The 23,257-nt window shown below is 38.2% G+C and overlaps 1 protein-coding gene across 6 annotated transcripts; it reads right to left on the bottom strand.

The window, feature by feature from the left end:
- Window positions 1-51: 51 nt before the first annotated feature.
- On the bottom strand, window positions 52-22,178 carry LOC113679578 (uncharacterized). Of its 6 annotated transcripts, XM_089188972.1 has the most exons (17): window positions 21,957-22,178; window positions 20,819-21,174; window positions 20,229-20,393; window positions 19,840-19,950; window positions 19,092-19,217; window positions 18,839-18,935; window positions 18,037-18,255; window positions 16,317-16,693; window positions 15,015-15,182; window positions 14,446-14,556; window positions 14,088-14,204; window positions 13,452-13,542; window positions 12,458-12,832; window positions 11,304-11,426; window positions 1,674-1,805; window positions 1,088-1,207; window positions 52-944 (listed from the first exon to the last, which is right to left on the bottom strand). In XM_089188972.1, exons 1-17 carry the CDS (start codon window positions 22,027-22,029, stop codon window positions 436-438), a joined length of 3,270 nt encoding a protein of 1,089 aa, XP_089045098.1. In that variant the 5' UTR covers window positions 22,030-22,178; the 3' UTR covers window positions 52-435. The 6 variants fall into 6 exon arrangements, with proteins under 6 accessions (XP_089045098.1, XP_089045072.1, XP_089045064.1 ...); XM_089188934.1 differs by lacking the exons at window positions 52-944; window positions 1,088-1,207; window positions 1,674-1,805 and adding an exon at window positions 9,163-10,666; XM_089188946.1 differs by lacking the exons at window positions 11,304-11,426; window positions 12,458-12,832; window positions 13,452-13,542; ... (9 more) ...; window positions 20,819-21,174; window positions 21,957-22,178 and adding exons at window positions 1,898-2,015; window positions 2,097-2,248; window positions 2,631-2,977; window positions 3,643-3,753.
- Window positions 22,179-23,257: the final 1,079 nt, after the last annotated feature.

The raw sequence follows: 23,257 nt of genomic DNA, 5'->3' as shown, positions 1-23,257 counted from the left end.
ACGTTCAAAGTTGTAGTTTAAATCAATCAATTATATCAAACAGTTGAACAATTTACGCCTCCTTTGTCAGTCTTTTAATGTAAATTTCTCTTTCTTCCATAACTTGGCTACTCACTCTTATGATTACAGAACGAATTGGACTCCACTCAGTCCTTTCACCATTTCCAAAACAATTACTACATATAATAATTATTGAACTAACTATAATTATGACTAAACTACGGTTGCATCGAGGTTCAAGTATCATCATTTGAACATGCCAAAAATTGCGCATAGTTTTTATCCCGATAGTTCTAGTAACAGTTTATTTTAGCAGTGGAGGCTTGCTTTAGCAACAAAAGGATAAAAAACGACAAAACGTGACACTGATCTTGGTCAGCCATTGAATTTTTTTCCAGACAATGAGAACTGTTCAGTTACTAGTTGCATTTGGCCTTAACGAACAAAAACCCTCCAGAAGTCACCTGTGGACAATCCAAAATATTCTGCCCCATATTTGTAGTCGTCACATTCCAATCTTGAGCTCCCTGCCAAGAGCCAGTGATATTTCGCATTGACAATAGCAACGACACGAAATCTGCTTCTCCACGTTTTACCGAACCATTGATTACAATCAGCAGCTAACTTCGAGTTGTCATCCTTCATCCTCACAAACGAGCCACATGATTTTGGAGAGGCATCTGTCTGACCACTGAAGTATTGTACTACTGCTTCACCACTGCTGTTAGCAGCCGTGGTCAAATGGAAGGTACGTCCCTTTTTTTTGCTGCAGTGGAATCTCAACTGAGTGAAAGACAATTGTGTTCTCAGTTCCTTCATGGCATCTGCCGAGATTAAGAACGACTTCTTGTGATAATTGCTTATTTCATGGTATGATGATTCCTCTGAAAACAGTAGCGAGGATAGGTTGCCGACGACAACGTTGGAGACCAGAAGCCAACCTCCTGGAAAAAAAAGAAATTAAATGAAATGAAATTCTTGATTAAGCAGAATAATTTTACATTCCATTTATTATAAAATGACAGTTTGTGCAGAAGTAAAAAAACACCGTTATCGTTATTAGTTTTCTTAAACGTCCCTTCCTTACCTCCATCGGTTGTCATATCACAGTAGACCTTTAAAAGGCTTCCGTTCTTCTTAAGAGCGATCCAGTACTCCCCGTCTTTAAGATGAGAACTTGCGTCGCGAATTTCCTTACAAGAATGACCTAAAGAAGGAAATGCGGTTTTTTCCTAAATGAAAGGCATAATCTTCCCACGAATGTGAATTAACTGATTGAACACAGCCAGTTAAAAACTATTTGGAAATAATTGTTGAGATGCTACTCTTCTTTCATAGAGAAATATTCTTTCAGACCATACACGCACATGATAAGGGAAGGCAGTCGCCATTTCCCACTTCTTGTTTTTCCTTGAGTTTCTTTTAATTCTAAAATTCCCTGACCAGAAACGAAACGCATCCTTTTTTAAAGGTAATTATGGGTGGCAATATCAGTCACAATCGATAAAATGATGATTGTTTTTCAAAAGTGCATAATTCTTGGGCTACTTGTGGAACAATAAAAAAAAAGGGAATACTCAACTAGTGTAGTAGTCAAAATGTACAATCGCGCGCGGTAATTTCTAGCTTATCCCTCGAACAACGTCTCTACACAAAGTGGTTTACATCATTACTTATATTTATGCAGCTGCTTCTTCCGTCTCCAATTAATCCTGGTCTGCATATACAGTTGTAGGAACCCACAGTGTTATTACAAATTGTGTTGGGATGACAACCATGTAGACCTTCCATACATTCGTTAACATCTATGGATAAGCATATTTTAATTAAACATCCCCCATCTTCTTTGTTTAACATACTCCTAAAAAGTGGGGGACGATTTTAACAAAAGGCGAACCTTTTTGACAATATTTTCCTGTCCAGCCAGATGAGTTACACACACACGTGTAGTTCGTGTCACGGTTCACACACTTCGCATCGTTTTGGCACTGATGTTTGACACAATAGTCTGCAACCAGGGACAAAGAATATCGATTAAGAAAAGTCTTCTCATTGGCATGGCAACAAAATTCTACGAACCATGTCTTGTACGAACCTTCAGTCTTCATGTCACAGCCAGCTAAAATAGAGTTACCAGATCTGGTTGAATCCATCCAATAATTATTACCGCTGACGGCCTTTTCGCCTTCACTCGCCTTGATCTCCTTGCACGATTCTGCGGGCAACTCACGAATTGATCCGAGGGGAACTGCAATTGAAGTGATTACTGTTAGCAGAATAAGAATAAGAAAGATTCATTGCTGACAGCGTAAAATCCACGAAAATCAGATTACCCATATTGTTTGTTTCATCACCTTTAAGATATACTATGTGTGGAATGTTTACATGACTTACTTTATAATTAGCAGTCTATTGACACTTCTGTAAAGATATGAGTCAGACAATGCCGAGTATCATATTGGGTACATTTCAAATTGTGCTCGCATATCGAGCTATCATTTGAATGTGGTCCCCCCGTTCCTCCCCACCCCCCTCCTTTCTCCTTTTTGGCCTTTCCCCTTTCCCTCCCCCTTCCCCCTTCCCCCCTCCTCCCTGTAATATTGCTTTTTAATCTTTGCATTATCTTTCACCTCGTTTTGGACCTTTCGCCATGTAGTATCTGTCCTTGTTCTTGACAAAGTCCTCTGGTCTGGCCTCTTTAGTTCTGTTGTTTAACTCGCATACTGCAATGAACATAGCGACGTTGTAGCTTTGACATCTGATATCAGCAAGACAAGCCTCTCTGCATTCCGGAGTACCCGGTGCAGTCTTGAACGACTTGTAAGTGTGGCCCTTAAGCATCATTTGGTAAATGGAGTATAGGTCGCCGCTGGCTCCACACTGCTGACTGGCATTGTCACGGAACAGTTGAGAAATGAAAAATAGCACGATAAAAAATGAAGCTTGTCGACCAGCCATAAGAGGCATATTTTGACACCTGCGAAAACAAGATGAACATTGTTTATTGGTAATGTTTGAGTCAAAGACATTTTTGGGAAAAATTCTTTGATAGGTTATTAAATAAAAATGAAATTTTGTCGCTTTAAAGTCTGCCTTTCCTCCCTCTCCTTTTGAAGTCTTAATCTTTTCTGATCAGTTTTCGGGGATAAAATGAGAAACTGTGTGAAAACGTTAGTTACTTTCGACAGTTTGTGAAAGACTTTTAGTATATAAGTGATAACATGATTACGAGTAAAATTTCCTGTAAATAAGCACGAGTATATTTCTTTAAACTGCTTAAGCTCGTAAGGCGAGTACAATTTGTTGTCTTAAAAATTTACATTTCTTGAAATTAGAGACTCACTTGTTTCGTCATCCATTCAAAATCGTCTTTCAAAAATTCGGTGACGAGAAAATGCTACTTTCATGGGAATTTGGGCTTTGCACATAAGTAAAGATCGTTAATAATTGTACATTGTACCGTCCGTTGAGAACTTTAGTCTCTGTAGTTTCCTTTCATTTTAGGACCTATTAAACTTTTTTCAGGAAAAAGAGATCTGCAATTGAGGAGGCACAGGTTTTGGCTTACCTCTTTGAGACGTACTTCAATTTTAACTTGAAAAAGAGATTGTATAATAAACTACGGAACAGTTATACATATACCTGGGTAAAAGTACTCGTTGTTTCCTAGACAGACTCCGAATGGTCTTCTCTTGAGGTGTGAATCACTTTTGTTCAGAGCAGGTTGCCAACGGCTAACCGAAGCTGAAAGTTTGTTTAAACATAATTACAGATAATAGTTAATTAGCCCCTATAATTAATTCCTGACAGTGGTGCATCTTTGTTGGATCAGTGGGATGCTATGGTAGACAATTTGAGTTTTCTCCTACTGAACGTTGTTGTGTTTTATGGCCAATTGGAGCTGAATTGATGTTTATGAGGGAACTATGTCACACCAGGGACAAACTCTTAGTAGATAAATAGCCGTCGTTCGTCTTCCTTACAGGGGGATCTTTTTTGGCTCAGAGGGAATCTATGGGAGACGTTTGATTTTTTTGACTTTTTTTTGCAATATAGCCGTTGTTGTATTTAATTTTGATAAACTTGGTAAGGTTGCTAGCAAGCGGAATCCAAATCCCAATTTAGACCCAGATACGTGAAAACCTAACTCTCGCATTCTCATATCAAGCGCCAGGTGGAAAGGAGAAGCTTGGTATCTGAGTTGTTATTATGATAAGCTTATTGTAAGCTTTTCTTTTCGGTGAAATAAAATGATTACTTCCCCTCTACGTTTACCACAGCAGGTAGACAAAACAGTAGAGAAATAAGTTATAAGTTTGACTCAGTGCTATTGTCTCAGGATATTAATTGAAGTTGGTTATATCTTCCTGTTTATTAATTACGATAGAGCTCTGACACCCCTGAGGAATAATTTTTGATATCATGCTGTCAGCGTGGTTATATCGTTTGTTATATCGGAACATAAAACTCACGATGTTTTTGAAAAAAATAAATATATAAAGATAATAAATGTAGCTTTCAAAAAATCGTACATCGTGTAAAAGAATTCACCTTTGGTGACAAAAATTAAAAACTAAGAGAAAAATAAAACAGAAATCAAAAGAGAAAAACTTGCGGTTCAACTTAAGTTTTGCAAATTTAAGGAGGCTCTCGACTGTAGGAAGTTTTTAAAAATTATATAAAAACGTATCTTTGTAGGTTGGGCTTGTTTCCAGCTGTTATTTTTATCTATCAATAAATTTTTAAAGTCACTTTTAAAGCTTCACACTCAATGGAACAGAACAAAAGTAATCTTCAAAAGTCGAGCTTTAGTTCTAGGTGTTAATTTTTGATGTGAGGAACTTTTGGATAAAATTGAAAACGACACCTGCGGAAAATTGTTTTCCATTGAAAAATGTAATTTGACGTTTTCACAGGGAAAAAAAAAACATTTAGTTACGTAAAGCTTCCACAGTATTTTTAGAACAATTTGAACATAAACACTTTGGTGATTAATCTTTATTTCCCGATGTTCAGGTGGCCAATTCAATATTTCTTTGCCAAGTAACATCGATCCATCAAAGGCTGTTTCCAGTGAGAACGTTACTATCACAAGGAGTACATCCAAAATAAAGGCTGTCATACGAAAACGAGGCGAGAGCCATCGCAATCGAGACTATCTTGAGTTTGGGTGTGTTGCTATGGTGACACTTAGAGACCGATGCAGCTTACGTTACAGTCGTGTCGTTCTAGTTTATACTCGCGTGCTTAGCGCCTTCTGGAGGAAAAAAGATGTTTTCGAGAGTCATTCTAATTGCAACGGTCGGCGAATGTTGTGTTTAAAATCTCTCAAATTATTCTCATCAATGATTCAGTTTCAATGTTATTTTAGACGAATGGATGAAAACTTTTTGAAATGGGTCGAGTTTCATTTCTTTCTATTGGTTTTGTTTCGAGAGTAACTTTCGGAAAACGTCCGAGGCGATAGAATATAAAAAATTTATTATTTTACCGAAAAAAAAATATCGGGCATATTAACACCTGCCATTTTGAGTGAACGAACTCAGTCCCTACTTGACAGCATAGCTTCATGAATAAATTAGTTTCACAAGGATATCACAAATCTATTTAAAGATAACATCCATGATGTTCGATGTATTTTTCAAAGTTAGAATTAATTCATTTTTTATTTTCACGGTGGTCATTCTAATCTTACCATGTTTAGCTATCGTTGTTCGATGAAATACTTCAATTAACTCATCAATTATTACAAAAGTAAGAGTTCCGGAGACGGATATTTTATTAGTGATAAATCCTTTATCGCCTTGTACTGAACTTTACACAATTCGTTCCCAAAGAAGATACTTATTAGCAGTACTCAGTGATAATAGAAGAGGTAGAGTATTGTTTTGGTGATTATGGTGATGGCGTGATTGCAACACATATTGTTATGATCACCCTGCGCAAGATAATATAGTGGGCAAGGCAGGGGGATCCCCCATAATATATTCGCGCAAAAAAAAAAAAAAAAAAAAATGAAGAAAAGTGAACTAGCTTTATAATCAGCAAGGAATTGACACAGACTGTAGTATTCGCGCTTTGTATAAAATATGAATTTTTATCGATCGCTTATTGAGAGATAATTAGAGCACTAGAAGTAACAGTCTAGAACACAATGTATGATTACATCAGATATCATTAATAAATCAGTTATGGCGTGACTGAGAATGACAAGCAACTTTCGAAAATATTCAAACAAGATATATCTGAGGGTCAAGGAATAATTTGCATGTCAACCTGGCTCTCGTAAAAAACTACTACCATTGATAAATTATAGATGACACACGCCAAAACTGATCAAATTCAAGGTAAAGTTTTGAAAAAGTGAGGCGTTCTTAACCGATCCAACTAACATAGCTAGGGAGTAGGTGCCATAGAAAAGATAACTACAGAAAAAAAAAATTTGCAGCCCGACCTTTATGAAAACTTTATAACTCCGTGAACTTACCTAATTTTCGGCAATCTTTAAGTTTAGCCGCCATTTTGAGAGACTTGTCAACATGAAGCGTAACTGATATAAATCAATCAGGTAGACCTAAAACCGTCAGAAATACATACGAAAGCAATTCAAATGAACTTTACTTTCAATTCAAGCAACAAAATTTGAAATTGTTCGTTAAACTTACCATTCCTACATCTCCATGCGACCAATTCTTCCAACAATTCAAACACTACAACAAGTGTTCGAATTCCCCTCGTCGATTCCACCGTAAGAAATAACCTGTGCTCCTCAAGCTTCGACTAGAATGTGAAGTACGAATCTTGGAGGCAATATCACGCTGGTATTTTGATTTTCTGATCGACAAGAATGGTGATCAGATAGCGATCGCCAGGTTTACCTCATAAAACTGATCGCTGACCAGCCGCTGAGTGAAAAAAGTACGGCTCAGTGGTGAAGGGCGGGGTGTGGGATGGGTGCGGGCAGATCATCAGAGGATTTTTGGGAACTTTCGAACATATGCATTTAAGTATCATAATAAGCATTCGGACTCTCAGTCTTAAAGCGAAGGCATGCTTCGTGTTGCATACAATTTTTGCTTTGCTTTGTATTCTTTTTTTCTTTCAAGTACATTTCGTTCCAAATAGGACTGGCGTCATTTCATAGATTTACAAACAAATCTTTACCTTGTAAATAAATGTGTTTAGATAATCGAGATAACCATTGAACCTCTTGTATCGCTTTAGAAGCAACGTGTCTTGTCTTTCCCCAACTCTGAGAGCCTGAAGCGGCAAAGACGCGAGACAAGAGTCTCGCGTGGAGTGGCTTCTCCATGTTCATATTATTAGATTAACCAGTATGATTAAATTTGTCTACTATAACACCCCTTATTTGATTAAGAATAATAAAAGTAAACAGTGCATTTAGGTTTTCAATTCCTGATGGATGTTATTGCGCTTCACTTTAACTTTTGAAATCGCTTACCTCAGCTCTCTGTGTTCCATGCTGTAAGAAGCACAAGAAAAAAGTTGATGATAGTGAGTCTTGGCTGAGACAAGAAGAATCAGAGAAGATTCTACGGTCCTCAGAAACGCCACTTTTAAACACGAGACAACTAAGGTAAATAGAATTAAGTGGTATTTGTTTTATTGAAAACTATCGTTCAGATTATAAGATACGCGAATTACTCTCCCCACCGATTTTTTCTTACAGTCTGTTATTTAAAAATTTCAGTAATTATTAAGGCTTTCTCGTTGATCGTCTTAATAGTAACAGTTTCCAGGATCCAAGGGGAAAAAAAGAGAGAACAACTTTCTGTGTAGTTAGGTAAGGCAACGTGCCGACTTTATACTTCTTCTGACGTGATAACGATAATGATGACAACAATGAATAGAAAGTACCGTCCGCTATTAATGACGATCATCATAGTTATAAACAAATCTCAGTTATAGTCCTGAAAAAAATCTAAATCTACCATCCACCGGCTTCATCTCGCCAGAAGTCAAAGTTGCTCACACTCATTCTAAGGTTCGTGCAATTTTACAACGAATTTTCAATTCCGGTGTGTTGCGCGCGTGACTTTTAATAGATAAAAACCTGCACGCGCCATAACTGAATCAAATCTCTATCATTTTGCATACATTCTTGGGAGCTGCAAAAACGACTTAGAGCAAACATTTAAAGTATGGTGTTCATTCCGTGCAATGGGACATAAACAAAAGATTCTGGTGGAAAAGACACCTTATTTTATATCACTGATGACAAGCAAAAAGGTCATATGGGTAACCCGGTTAAAAATATATTGATAACTCTGTTAATTAATACCAGTTCTAATGTAAAGTAGAAAGTTATGAGAATAAAATAACAGTTCTGTACCACGAAGCATGCCTTTTAGACTGGGAGTCCTGAAGTTTTTTAAGCATGTATTCGAATATCTTATGGCGATAAGCCCGCCACCCACCTCACCCTGCGCTATACTATTTTCACTCAGCGGCTGGTCATCGGTCACGTTTATGAGGTAAACATGGCGATCGTTTCTTGATTATTGTTCTTGTCGATCAGAAAATCAAAATACCAGCGTGGTATTGCCTCTAAGATGAAGCAACTATGTTATTTGATTCGTACTTCACATTCGAGTCGACGCTTGGGTAGCACAGGTTATTTCTTACGGTGGAATCGACGAGGGGAATTTGAACACTAGTTGTAGTGTTTGAGTTGTTGGAAGAATTGGTCGCATGGGGATGTAGGAATGATAAGTTTAACGAACAATTTAAAAAAAAAAGGAACCTCTTGGAACCATCAGATGCAAGGAAAAATGAATAAAGGGGGTAAGTTTCTAAAGAAAGTGGGGTGCTGCGTCGGTGGGAGAGTATAACTGGGTAATTAAGTGTTACCAACCCAGTTTAAAAGATAAATTAACCACCGTAAATAGTTTAAGGGCTGACGTTTCGAGCGTTAGCCCTTTGTCACTCCCTCTGGCGAGGGCTAACGGAATACTCCTAGTTGAATAGAAATTGTAGATTGATTTTGGGTCCTGAAATGATCAGGAAATAATCGTAAAGTGAATGAAACCTGATTTAATCCCATAGTCGAGGGATTACTTCTGTAATTGGATACTCTGCTGCAAGACACTCGTTTGACATGGAAGCGGCAGTTTGTTTTAAGAGGAAGAAGAGAAACACGACTTTTGGTAAATGCAGCGTTTAATAAACTTGACTACTTTCCTATTACAGTATCACTCTTTGCATCTACGAAACCTGCTGCGGCTCGCGAAAAAAAGTAAACTTTTGAAAGTCGATAAAGTAATGCAGAAGTTCAGTAAATGGCTTACAGAAATCTCCCTGCAGGCTCGTCAGTACCAGCAACACGACTAGTGCACAGCAGTATTAGGAGCTAATTGTGTACTGCCGACCCATTGCTTTTAAAATAGAGTTTCAGTGGCCGGAATAATGGCCTTAACGGCTAATGGTTAAAAGTTTATATGATTTACAACTACCGATTAATTTTTTTCCGTTACGGTTCAGAGAGAACTAATAAAAGTTGTTTAATTTTACGCCTAACAGCTAAAAGTTTTCACCGTTTTACGGCCAACAATTAATCCCAATGGGACCCGCCTTAAAGTTATTTTTGTTCTTTTCCGGTGATTTTATTAAGTAAAAGATTTTCGAAAGGGAAATATTGTATAAAAGTGTTGTGTATAACCATATTTTACTATTATTTTGGTGAGAGAAAAGAGCTTAACACAAATCTCTGTCAGACAACTTCAACTTTAAATCCTTTTGGTGATTAGTGATTATGGAGATAACTCAATAATTTTAACGAGTCCGTTATCATTGGGGTTACCGCCAGTTATACCCAAACAACTCTGACCACGGCAATACGAACCCCCTCCCCCTCCAGCCTGGCTTTCGTGGGTACCGCTGCCTCCCCCAGAGTACCCTCCACCTCCTCCTGATGCACCATTATCCTCTGATCCTCCACCTCCGCCACCAAAACCTCCCACTGCTCCTGGTGCTGGTCCGCCGTTATTTCCACTGTTCATGCCACCGGCTTGACCACCAATCCAGCCTTGATCACGTGATCCACCTCGTTCTCCGTGTGAAGAACCAGCTCGGGTACATCCAGTGCTATGCCAACCAGCTCCTACACCCCCATGGTAGCTTGCACCTGCACTGTTACATTCACCTGGCTGCCCCCCTGTGCCTCCCTTCCTAACATGTGATGGTTCTTTCCCCACACTACTAGTTCCACTTGTTCCCGCCTGACCATCCACACCGTTGTATCCACTAGACGCACCACCACCTCCTCCGGCAGCTAATAACAAGGTATTACTTGTGGTATAGACAAAACTACCACCCCCTCCTCCAGTTCCAGCATTGTCCTCTACAGACAGTCCCAGCTGAGCTGCTGTTAGGGAAGTGGATCGACCACCCTTAACCTCCACTGAATTTCCACCACGCTGTCCAACCACAATATTCAGCACTGTTCCTTTATTCAATCTGAACTTTCCTTCTATGGATGCTCCCCTACCACCATAATATGTTCCACGTCTATATCCATAATTGTATGAATGTGTTCCACCACGAGCTCCCCAGGCCTTTATTTGGTAGAGAGTCGTACGTGGAACAGTGAAGGTCTGAATAACGCCATACCTTCCACTTCGTCCCCTCGTTGTAAACTCCCAAGGAACTTTAGTGAAAACATGCATGTGTCATTTTTAACTCTTAAGATCCTTTTAAATTTGATCCAGCAGTGATGAATATTTTTACCTTCTATACTATTGTGGGAAAAAAATGCTAATCTTCTAATAGTTGAAGGAAAAGAATTGTTTCGTTAAATTTCTACGCCAAGAGGAAGAGAGAAATCGCATTAACATTTTCTTCTTATATGTCCGTAAACAGTTCTAAGTCCGGACCGTAAATATGTTTCCCAGGACAACTCATTTTCAACTACGCGAGGTGGCAATAAATTGTTACAAGTCATCAATCAAATCTTTAAACGAAGTAACTGAGAGAAAACTTCCTAATCGCAATCTCTCTGCACATCACATAAGCCATCAATTAATTTTGTGAATCCAGCCTAAATATTAGCCAAAACATCGGGGTTTTAAACTTTAAGTTTTATATACATCTCCAACCAGAGCAACGTTTTATTGGTCATGATGAATCACCCTGGTAACTGATCCATTTTTAAAACGCCGAGGAAAAAGACATCATGTCTTGACGTTTTTCTTCAAAGTCACAAAAATAGCTATAATGTGTTTTCCAATCAAACTAACATTTCAGTTGATGATAGCATCGTTTAAGATGATATTATGATTTCTTACCAGAGCATTTTTCCCCGTCTCCTTCAAATCCAGTCTTACAAATGCACTTGTAGGATCCCTCAGTATTTTGACAAGCAGCATTAGCATCACACCGGTGAGAGTTGACTGTGCACTCGTTTATATCTTGGAAAACAAATGATACTCCGCTCAAAAATTATACTCCACACTGACATCATCTATCATTGCACCTTGTCATTATGTGGCCATAGCTTGTGGGGGACAAAATACGCGCTCCGATTACACGTGGCTAAGCGGGTCGGGAAAAAGTAATCTCAACGAGCCAGGAACTCCCAAGTATTGCCCAAAGATTGCTCGACGATTGCCCACAGATTTCCTACAGATTGTCCACAGATTGCCCACAAATTGCCCACAGATTACTCACAGATTGCCCACAGATTGCCCACAGATTGCCCACAGATTGCCCACAGATTGCCCACAGATTGCCCACTGATTGCCCACAGATTGCCCACAGACTGCCCAAAGATTGCTAACGGATTACCCACAAACTTTCATAGATTTCCCGCAGATTGCCCACAGATTGCACGCAGATTGCCCGTAGATTGCCCTCGGATTGCCCACGGAGTGCCTACGGATTTCATTTGGATTGCCTACGTGGTATCTTCTGATTACATACGGATTAATTGACCGGGAAATGCTCATGGATTGCTCACAGATTGCTAAAGGATTGCTCACGGGCTTCAATTCATTATTAAAAGCTACAAAGTGTATTCAACGATAATGCTTTTAAAAGATGATCATAAAATTCACTTCTACTAGATCATTTTTTCCAGTCTGCATTTAATCCAGCCTTACAAACGCATTTGTACGATCCTTCAGTATTTTGACATAAAGCATTGACATTACACCAATAAGCCTTGTTTGTGCTCTCTTTTATGTCTTTAAATGCTAAATATATTCCACTTAAAAAAATCTACTATGCAGCATAAATATCACAGGATTCATTGAAATTACAATCATCAATGAGCACTTACCATTATTCTCTCTCCCTCCTAGTACCCAGATCTTAGGGTTTATGTGCTAAAAATCAATCATTGCACTCGGCTGGGTGAAGTGAAATGGTTTGCTAATTTCTTACGAAACTGAAAAAAGGCTCAAGATAAAGCCTTTCTGTTCAAATATGTTAAGTTTTTTACCTTTAGAACAAGTAAATTTGAAGCAGTCATCGCATGAAACGTCATTCCAGGTGTATTCATTCTTTGCGCCAAGAGTGTGTACGCAGTCCTGATCCGTATAATTGTTTGGTTGGTTTGGCGCCCAGAATCTAAAGCTACTTGTGCCTTTCTTTGTCCACAGGAATGATCCTTCTACGCTTCGATCATTGAGCCCTATCCAGGATTTCTCTTCATTGTGCCGATGTTGAATGTAAACATTTTCTTCTTGATTATGGACTGTCGCAAGATGTGAACCCATTTTAGCACATTTTCTTTCAGCAGTTGGCCACGATGAGCAATTGGAGCTTGTGAAGTAACAGTAGCCATTGTAATAATCCCATCCAAGCTGGCATACCTCTGTATGTAATGCAAATAGGTGCATAAGCGCGAGCATGAAGCAGAATTAGTACGTGGTTCGTATATATGTTATTTCTGGTCCAATTATGCTATGAAAAGCTACTTTCTATGATGAATATTTTTCTTTACGGGAGAGCCACAAGGAGCTGACCTTGAACTGTCGTACTGAGTAAGAGAAATATACTTGCGGCTTGTGTGGAGATACAATTTGTCGATGAAAGCGAGTTTGGCAGGAAAGAAGACGGTATTTCATCATCGAGATATCACAATAAGTATTGGACATCTTTTCGCCAGGAAACATACTTAATTTTCTTTGTATACTATGAAAAATAACTGGTATCGGTATAGCCCAATCAACGTCCTTACCGTCCCTCTCTGTCTCCTAAGTTCTTAATGCTAAAAGACTCTTGTGAAATTCGGGTAATTCATAGCAATCACGCACGGCACATTTTCATGCAGTTAGGCGATCAGATATATTTATGCGTTAAACCTCTACATTTGCAGTGACGCGTTGATGTTAAAAATGTGTTAGTTGATCTTGTTGTCTCTTGAATTGATGATTGGTAATGAATTTATAAACTTTTACCTTGTGATGGTATTTTGCACTTGAAATTTTTACCTGACATGACAGTGTAGACAATAGAAAGAGGATCGTATCTTGTTTCGTAGAATTCTTTAAAACAAACACGAAAGCCAGTCTTGTTGATATACTAAAGAAAATAAAATAAACGAAATACAATCTATATGTATATGTGATTACTGTCATCAGAATGAACTTCTTGACACTGTGATTCATGTTTGTGTCATTAGTATATACCTCACGGGTAAATAGTGTTTTTCTCGCGCGCTGAAGTGATTAGCAACTATTTTTAACCTCCGAGCAGCCAAAGAGGCAAAATCGCCCTTTAGGAGTTTCGGAAAAACAATTTTTCGGCTTCTGTGTGGTATTTACTTAAAAAAAATAACCTCATTGTCGTTGGATTGATGATGAATGCAAACGTTTTCGTCTTGAGTATGGACTATTTCTTCTTAATCATAGAAGTGATTAAGAAGTATTATTGACTTCCGAGCAGCCAAAGAAACAAAATCGCGCTTGAGGAGTTTCGGTATATATGCATAAATAAACAATTTTTCGGTTTCGGTTTCTGAGGGCTGTTTATTGAACAAAAAATAAGTAACCTCGTTGTCGTTGGATAGACGCTAACTATTGTTCAGTTTTTCTAAAAGAATTGTAAATTTAAACATTTTATCTTACCTCTACCCAAGCAGTTATACCATTGTGAACAGGACTTAGGTTCCCTCCCTTCGTTGAGTGATTAGCAGACACAAGTACATTTGGGACGGCATGATAAGTATGGAGAAGGGAAACATCCTGTGAAAAAAGGATAAATTAAATATATTCTGAGATCAGTGTGCACACTTAAATAACCGCCCTAGTGAAGATCCTTACAACTTTGGTCAGTCCGTCGTAGAACGTGAGGAAAGCATGGGTATCGCTATGATTACTGATCAATTTGCACTTAACAAACCCCTCATGAGCCAAACAACTTCGGAAATTGCAAATTGGATCGTATGCCCAAAAGTATATTGTAAAACTTCCAACCGTAACTAACCTTGCAGAAGGCATGATTTTGATCTTCAGAAGGGGGTTTGTTATTCATAAAGTGAATAACGCTATGTTCCAAGAAGGGAGGCTTGTAAAGATCCACAAACGCGAGCCAATTCTAATAAAGATAAGAAAGAATGGAAGAATGTTCAGTAAATCTTATATTGTGCATAACGTACGGTTGAATGAAATACGGCTCAAAGTACAATCTAATATGCATGTGTATACCTTTTGCCTCAAAATGGTCGCGGTGTATCGCAGTGATCACATTTTGCATTATCTCTGATTGTTATTCATTTCATTCAATTTGATCTGCGTCAAATATTTCAATGTAGTTGAAAGAATTTTTCTATTTATGTTGCCTTGGCATCCATTTTTTAAATTGGGGTAACCTTTATGCTAAACATCATTAGGTTTGTGAAGCATGTGTCTAGCCAGAAAGCACCTGAAAATTGCGCCATTGAGAAAGCATTCCTTTTTAGAATGTAAGGAAAGTACCTTCGAAGTGAACGGTCCAAGTAAAAGCAGCTATTTAGATAGGACAGCGATCGATAAGCCTGTAAACCAATGACTTACCACAGAGATGTCTTTGTGGGATCCTGCGTAGTTTTGTAATTCCCTTAAACAAACTTTACATGAGGATTGCGTCACATCTTCAGTCCAGACACTAGCTGCGTCGCGCTTCAGTCCAGAATGGTGATGTTCGGCAGTTACAAATACGGAAGGTGAACTGGTAAACTTTCCCTGAAAATGAAAGGCTATTTAGATAGCTTATCCCTGTTAAATGATCAACTGTCTAATTTGCTTGTCGATGATAAGATGATCGTATTCAAAATATAGCTCTGCTTAACTAACACTTTCGTGTTACAGTGAGTCTGTTCAGTAACAGACCCCTTATGAGTGTGGAAAGAAGAAACCGACGAAGTGTCATACGAAGCTCAGCTGTGCTTTTCATCGATTTCATTATCATATTTTGACCTCATCTTTTATCTATGACCAAACAGACGCACTGCAACGTGGAATCTATTTGTTTAATATTTAACAATTATTCGCTCAAGGTGAAGTGATTATTGTTGAATAATTTCCGAGACGAAATCGTGGGAATTATTCAACAATATCCACTGGGCCTGAGGCGAATTTTTGTGTTAGTATAATTGCATAAGTGCTTTTGAATTCTGTACATATTCGTCTTGGTGATGAAATAATTCCGTTTCAGTTGTTTTGATTGCTCATGTCGAGATAAAAAACCAGTTTCCATTAGAATTTGATGGTTTCATTTAATTCAACTGATCAGCACAACCTTAATATCTCTCTTTTGAAAAGTGTTACTCCAAACTTAAGAGCGTCTTTTGCGCTCTTCGAAATTTAATTTTCTGTATCGTGTTGATCACTTTCTCGGTAACAATGAAAAAACGCCAGGCAGCCATTTTTTAATTTAGTGCTTCTGCTTTAATCACCTTGCGCGAGGTGATTATAGCGAGATATGACACGATCCTCGACCAACCAGAGCGCGCACATTTTTATAATCACCGGAGCAACTATACTACGACAGAATTAGATTTGTAATTTATTCCTCTATCCAATACATAAGGGAAAACCAAACAAAATACACGTATAAATTAGCTTAGTATGTAACGGGTTCAGCGAGGCCACAATATGTTGAAATAGCGCTTGAGTTGCTGCATGTCAAAAGGGTTTGCTCTAACCCATCGCAAGAGAACGAGGAGCTTTACAAGAGCATATCTTTTTTATGTATGTTTATGCAGTAATAAAACACGAACAAAAAATCAGGCTTTTTGTAGCTTGACACAACCATGATTTTTCTCATAATTAATTAAAAGAACCCACCAGTAGACACAAAAAAAGCATGCTATTTACCAATGGAAAATTCACAGTTTTACAGGTCGTTCCAGTCCACCATTGTGACATCCGTTCTTCTCCCGCCACCCCACCCACCGGAGCTCCCTGATATGCCATCCAATCGACTGTTACGTTCGCATTCGATTTTCGTTCGTTGAAGCCTGCCGCCATTACACACGCAGTAAATCGATGGGTACTGATGTTCTCGACCCACGAAACAGCAGTATCATGAACATATAACTTATCACTGGTGTCGATATGATTGACCGTTAGTTGCACTTCAATGGGTTTGTCAGGATAGAACACAAATGGCTTCAGCCGAATAATCTCACAATGAGAATATCCAAGTGATGGAATATGAGGCATGTGATGGCGACCTCTCTGGAAAGGGAATCCTGTAACAAAAAACCGTAGAAATACAAAGACACTACCAAGAAGAACGACAGGTGTAGTGACAATGACAGTGACAGCGATATAGACGATGAAAATGGCCGTGGCGGTCGGAATGGCAACTTCAATTTCAGAGATAACGACAATGGCAATATCAATGACAATGACTATGACTATGACTATGACTATGACTATGACTATGACTATGACTATGACTATGACTATGACTATGACTATGACTATGACAATGACTATGACTATGACAATGACTATGACTATGACTATGACTATGACTATGACGATGACTGTGACAGTGAAAGTGACTGTCAAAGTGACACTGACAGTAAGAGTGACGATTACAGTGACAGTGACAGCGATAGTGGCAGTAACAGTGACGATGACAGTGACAGTGGTGATGACAATGACAGTGAAAATGACTGTGACAGTGACAATGACGGTGACAAAAACAACGACAATGACAGTGACATTGACAATGACAATGACAATGATAGTGACAGTGACAGTGACGGTGACAACAATGGTGACAGTGACAGTGACATTGATAGTGACAAAGACAGTGACAGTGCAAGTGACAGTGACAGTGACACTGACACTGACACTGACAGTGACACTAACAGTTACAGTGACAATGACAGTGACAGTGACAGTGATAGTGACACTGACAGTGACAGTGACAGTGACAGTAACAGTGACAGTGGTGATGGCAATGACTGTGATCATGACAATGACGGTGACAAAGACAACAGTGACAGTGACATTGACATTGACAATGACAATGACAATGGCAGTGATAGTGACGGTGACAGTGACAACAATGATGACAGTGATGGTGACAGTGATAGTGACGAAGCCAGTGGCAGTGAAAGTGACAGTGACAGTAATAATGACAATGACAATGACGATGACAATAACAGTGACAATGACATGGACAATGACACTGATAATAATAGCAATAACAAGGAGAGTTGTAATGAAAATGTCAGTGGCAAAGACAATGACAATGACATTGAAAATGACAATGGCGACAGCGATGATAATGATGATGACAATTACAGAAAGGGGACAGTAGCAATGACAATGGTAATAATAATGATAACAACAACGACAATGAAAATGAAAATGACAATGGCAATAGAGTCAAACAACAATGATAGTAAAATCAGTTCTAATTTTAAGCTAAAATACGGGAGGTAAAATGAAAACAACGATGATAACTACAACAACAAATATCATATTTTGTTACAGCTGAATATTTCATTTTATAGGATACCGATACATCGACCATTGTCGGCAATCATTAACATGAGGGGCAGAAGATGCGCCCTACCTTCACAACTACCCGGATGTTGCACTGTAAACTTAAGTCGCATGCGACACATTTCCTGTTTAAACAAACACTCATTGTCGTAAGTTGTGCCGTTTGATGAGCAGACGGGCTCATGGTAGGAAGGGCAGTGGTCTATACAAACGCAACGAGCATCATGGGGTCCAAAAGCTTTACAAAGACCATGAAAATAACACGTGACGTTCAGGCAGGGATCCAGGTCTAGTGAGTATAAAAACAGGCGAAAAATACTTCTTTTACCCAACTATAATTCATTGAGGTGAATATTACCGTGAAGAAAACTTAGGATAAAGGTATCGTGACCGACACTGAGGACACAGCTAGAGATCTAATCTCTATTTCTGAACCCTTTCAGTCCGGCACAATAACAAAAATCTCACTGTAGATAGGATACTTAGGACCGGTTATATTTACACGAGGCCTAATAAGAACCACGGTTTTACGCAAGCAGTGGGCCATACGTATTATGATCTATGAGAGGGTTGTTTTTATTAGATAAATGTCTTTCCACCGCTATCTTTCAGCCCTCTTGACACTGATCATAAAAATAAATGTTTTGATAAAAGATGCAGCTAAATTTACGATGATTTAGAACGCAGTTTTGTTACAGAATGGCTAAACTTTGTTTAAATATTAAGCGGTTCTAAGTGGCTTAATAGCATCATAGACAACGGAGCTTTTGTACAGAAGCAGTTTCAATTCTATTGCTCTCTCAAGTAAAGAATGCCTACATGTTCTATAAATGCATTGTTTTGCCTATGGTAGGCCTTTCTAATCAACCAACCTCCGACGACTACGTAATCAACTCGTATGATGTCATCGCCATAGGTATCACCGTCGTAGCTTCTCGCACAAACTTTCACATCTTCGGTGGACGTGTACTATAATCAAGACGGGAAGAAGAATATGCAGCATGCTAGTGTGTCGTAACTACTTTTTTAAACAGTTTTACTCTTATTGTCTGCAAATGATACACGGTTTCAGTCAAATTTAGCAAGAGAATCTTTATCAAAGGCGTTACAACACTGATAACTCACCTCGACCCATGCTGTCATGGCATTACACTGAGATCGAGAGACACCTGAGTAGTTATCCATGTAACCCTGTTTGGGCGTCACTACCACAACCGGAGGAGCATAAAATGGATAGGTGAAGTTTATAGTCTGAAATATAAACATTTAAGTCTGTTAATAAAATTATGTTGCATTGTGTGACATCTAAAGTCAGGGTCAGTTGGGTAATTTCTTGGAAAAAACAAAGAAAAAAATAACAACAACAACAACAACAACAAAATAAACAAACAATTCCCAAAAACACCCCTGGATTTAACTCTACGCACTTGTAACCCTGGAATGTATGCATCTAACCCTATTTACAATCGACGTACAAGTAGGCCGCCATCAGGATGCGTATTTCTGCATCGTTTTCAAAAGATCTGTTGAGCAATCTCAGAAAAATCGAATTGTTTCTGCACCTGCCCCAAAGGTCTTGTTGACAAACTATGCGGGATACTTCCAATTCGACAAGATAAAACAAAAGTGAACGAGTTCGTGTTTGAGTTACACGAAACACAGAATTAAATGTGTTGTTGTTGCTTTATCTTTTCTAAGCGGTGCTATAGTGTGGGAATTTTCAAATATTAAGCAAAAAAATATTAATTACGGTAGTTTTGATAATAATGATTACAATAATAATGAAAATAACAAAACAAAAAACAATAATTGCTAGTGAATCCCAGCGCTATTGTTAAAGATATTTCTGTTTATTTGCTAATTAAAACCTTACTTGGCAATAAGCGTAGTTATCATGGTGTTTTTCTAAGCTTGCATTATGAAGCAGCTCACTCTTTGAAAAGGTGACGTTCTCAATCTTCAGAGTAGTAAATGCCATCCAGTTCTATGAAATTTTCGTTCAAGTGAAACAAAATTAAAAAAAAAGGTGTGATAAGTGACAAAGAAATGTATATGATAAAATTTTGATAATCGAGTCGATAAGTTGATCAAATGATGAATGCAACAATAAATGGATAAACAATACAAACGAATCAAGCCATCAGTCATTCAATTGGTCACGCAATAACATTCATTCCTCCAACCACCCATACCGTCCATATGAAGACTCGAAATAAAAATTTACTTGAGGAATTGAAAGAAAAACTTCAATTATTCACTTACTATTTTTATGCTCTTGTGCGTTCCATCGAAAAGCTTGGTTTCTTTGAGACAGACTTTGAAATTGTCCTTCTTCAAGTCCTCTACCCATACGGCCATAGCATCCTGAGGTCTGCTTAAAATATCGTGACTGACAGCAACTAAAATGGTTGGTGAGGTCTTGAAACGCTGAAAATTGTCAAACGCAGTATTAGACGTCTTTACCTGTAAAGGTGTATCTGATAAATGTAAGGATTTTAACTGCCAGTCATAATACAGACTAGAAATAAGTTGACTATTGACATAAAAAGGATCACGACTTAAAAGGTCAAAATAAGGTAATTTTCCGCAAATACGTTAGATCCCTTTGAGGAAACCCACATTCCAACCTTGTGCCTTTCGATAAACTGCACTCGATCTCCAAAATTAAAAAAAAGATCGTTAATATCGGAAATGCGTTCTTCAAACGTTGTAAATATTTCGGAGAATTGAGATTTAAGACGAAGAGAAGGAAAGGTGATCAGCCCAAGTCTAGCTTTTTTTTTTAATGGAAAAAAAAAAGCAACATTCATTTGTCACAATTGCCGAAGGCAATTAGATCTAAGAAATCTAACCTGTTTAAATTTGATTGTCGTACACTTTTTTCCGGTGGTCCAAGCATTCAAGTGGACGGTTTCTGATTGAGTTCCTAGCGGCACAGACTGTAAGGCCAACCAATTGATTTCTGAAGTACTGTTCGATCCGTCTCCAAATTCTAACACACAGGCCGTAAATCCGCTAGTTGAAACAGATTCCACCCAGACAGCTCCACCATAACGGTGACCTGAACTTCCTATATTATGTCCAAATGAGGCGAATATCTTGACTTGCTGTTTACCATGGAAGGGATGCTGAAAGTAAATCTTTTTGCAACCAAATAAGCCTGGTGAGTTGGTTGTCACGTTATCCTTTCCAGCTTTTATGCTCGGTGCTATCAAAAATTAAAGATAAACAACAAATTTATTCTCTCGTTTGTGGTGCCATTGAAACAAATGCACAACTCGAAAAAATACTAAGCGACACTACACACCAAAACGTCGGAAGAGCTATTTATTATTCAACTGCTTTTTTTTTTCTGTTAAGTCTCTCTGCTCATTTTTCATAAGGCGGGAAAAGCAAAGCGGATAGAGAAGCGTAACGCGCGCGGCCTACCGGTTAAACAGGTTTTTTTTACAGTACAAAATAACCATCTATCCAAATAACAGTTCAATATTGCAGGATATTTTACTCTAATTGCGCGTTATTTGCACTCTACTTTCTGCAATCGGATAATAAAGATTTTTGTAGACATAAATTGACCAATCCTATTGGAATATTATCTTACACCTTCTCTTTGACCTCTGTCATTCTTGTTCGTTTACGCTTGGCATTGAATCACGTAAATAAACGTTGATCGTGCCATTAAAAATTTGTTAGAAGCGTCAACAACTTTCGTTATTTTCGGTATCAAAAGATCCCATTGTTAGGGTTGATCATGAGTGAGTGTTTCAATCTTAACTTTCTCAGGATTACTACAGATTTTATGATATCGAATCAACCTCATCATTAATGTGCGCGGTACTTGAAAGAAAAACTTCCTTAGTATTACAAGGTTTTTGATTAGACCTTTCAAAAATTTCTGATAGAGGCAAAAGCCGATCAGTGAATTAAAAAAGAAAAAACCTTTCCCGATAAAAGGTGTACGATTCAATCTCACAATGGCTTTGAACTTACCACCGGACACCAGATTTATCTTCAGGCAAACGAACAAAACGGTAAAACGTAGGATCAAATCAGTCGTCTCCATATCGTCCTGCGTAAAGTTTGAGCTACCAGTGGGCCGATCCCTCTTTTAATAGGCTCCATGTCATGTGGAGCTCCGTGACTTCTTCCTTTATAACTGACATCTGTTTGGTCCATGACTGTGTTGCTGAAGCTCAAAAAGCCTCGGTTATTTCAGCATATTTTAACTGTGGTAAGTTCCGTAAGGTTAATGAAGTGGAGCTATATCCTTTCTCTAACAGTTTCGAGTCAATAACAACTGCAGAGTAAATTAATCATTTGTAGCTCGCCATAGGTTGACTCTGCAAGTATTTGTGATCCTAAATCCTGTGGTTAATGCTCAAATAAATGCAATGCTTTATTTATCATGAAAACCGCTCACAGCAAACACATCTCTAACATCCACTTCCTTATTTTTTACACTTTGGTGTTAGTGCTAGAACGAGTAACTCTATATTATGGTTAAGAATCGAATCATGTTCCAGGATCTAAACATTCTTTTACTTCCTTCAGCAAGGCTTACATTGTAGCTAAAGGAGTGTAGTCAGAGCTCGCACGAATTTGATTTTCACATCTTCCGTAATACAAGCTTTGACGTAAACGTACTTTATTAACAGAAAAGGCTTCCATACCATTACAATGATTTTTGTTATTATTAGCTTGGTATAAAACTGGCAAGTGGATCGCTGAAATCAAATTGCATCTTTTTAACCTTTATTTTTTTCTTTAATTTTTTCCTTTCCCCTCCCATAGTCTTGCAGACAAACGAGACTAATGATGGAGCAAAAGCAGCTTGAGCATGCCTCCAAAATCCAGTGAAAACAAGCTATACCTGCATACATACTTATCTGCAATAGGATCAAATTAAAATCAGCTGAGCTGATGTGGACCTATTTGCCAGGGATGTTTGTGAATAGGATTGCTGTATTCATTATCGAACATTTCTGGCTCAATGGTATAAAATCACAAATCCAGCGAGCTACGCACTTCACAATGTGTATGTAGTAATGTCTCCTCATGACTATGTTCTCTGTGCTTTGGATGCGTTCCATTATCCCGAGTAAGCAACAGGGAACCTTTCACGAAAAATAAAGGTTTACAGCCGAATGAAAAAAATTGAATGAGGTGCAAAGTAGTTATCGATAAAGTATTGCAAAAAAAAAAAAAAAGAAAGAAAGGCAGCACCGCGAGCATATTCCGTTGTCCTCAATTCACGCTTTCCGACTCCAGATTTCTGGTTCAAATTTTTTTTC

The sequence above is a fragment of the Pocillopora damicornis genome, chromosome 1, assembly GCF_964200805.1.
Source record: "Pocillopora damicornis chromosome 1, jaPocDami1.2, whole genome shotgun sequence".
Lineage (NCBI taxonomy): Eukaryota > Metazoa > Cnidaria > Anthozoa > Scleractinia > Pocilloporidae > Pocillopora > Pocillopora damicornis.
Note: the sequence above shows the minus strand (reverse complement) of the source record. Positions and strands in the feature narration are given on the sequence as shown.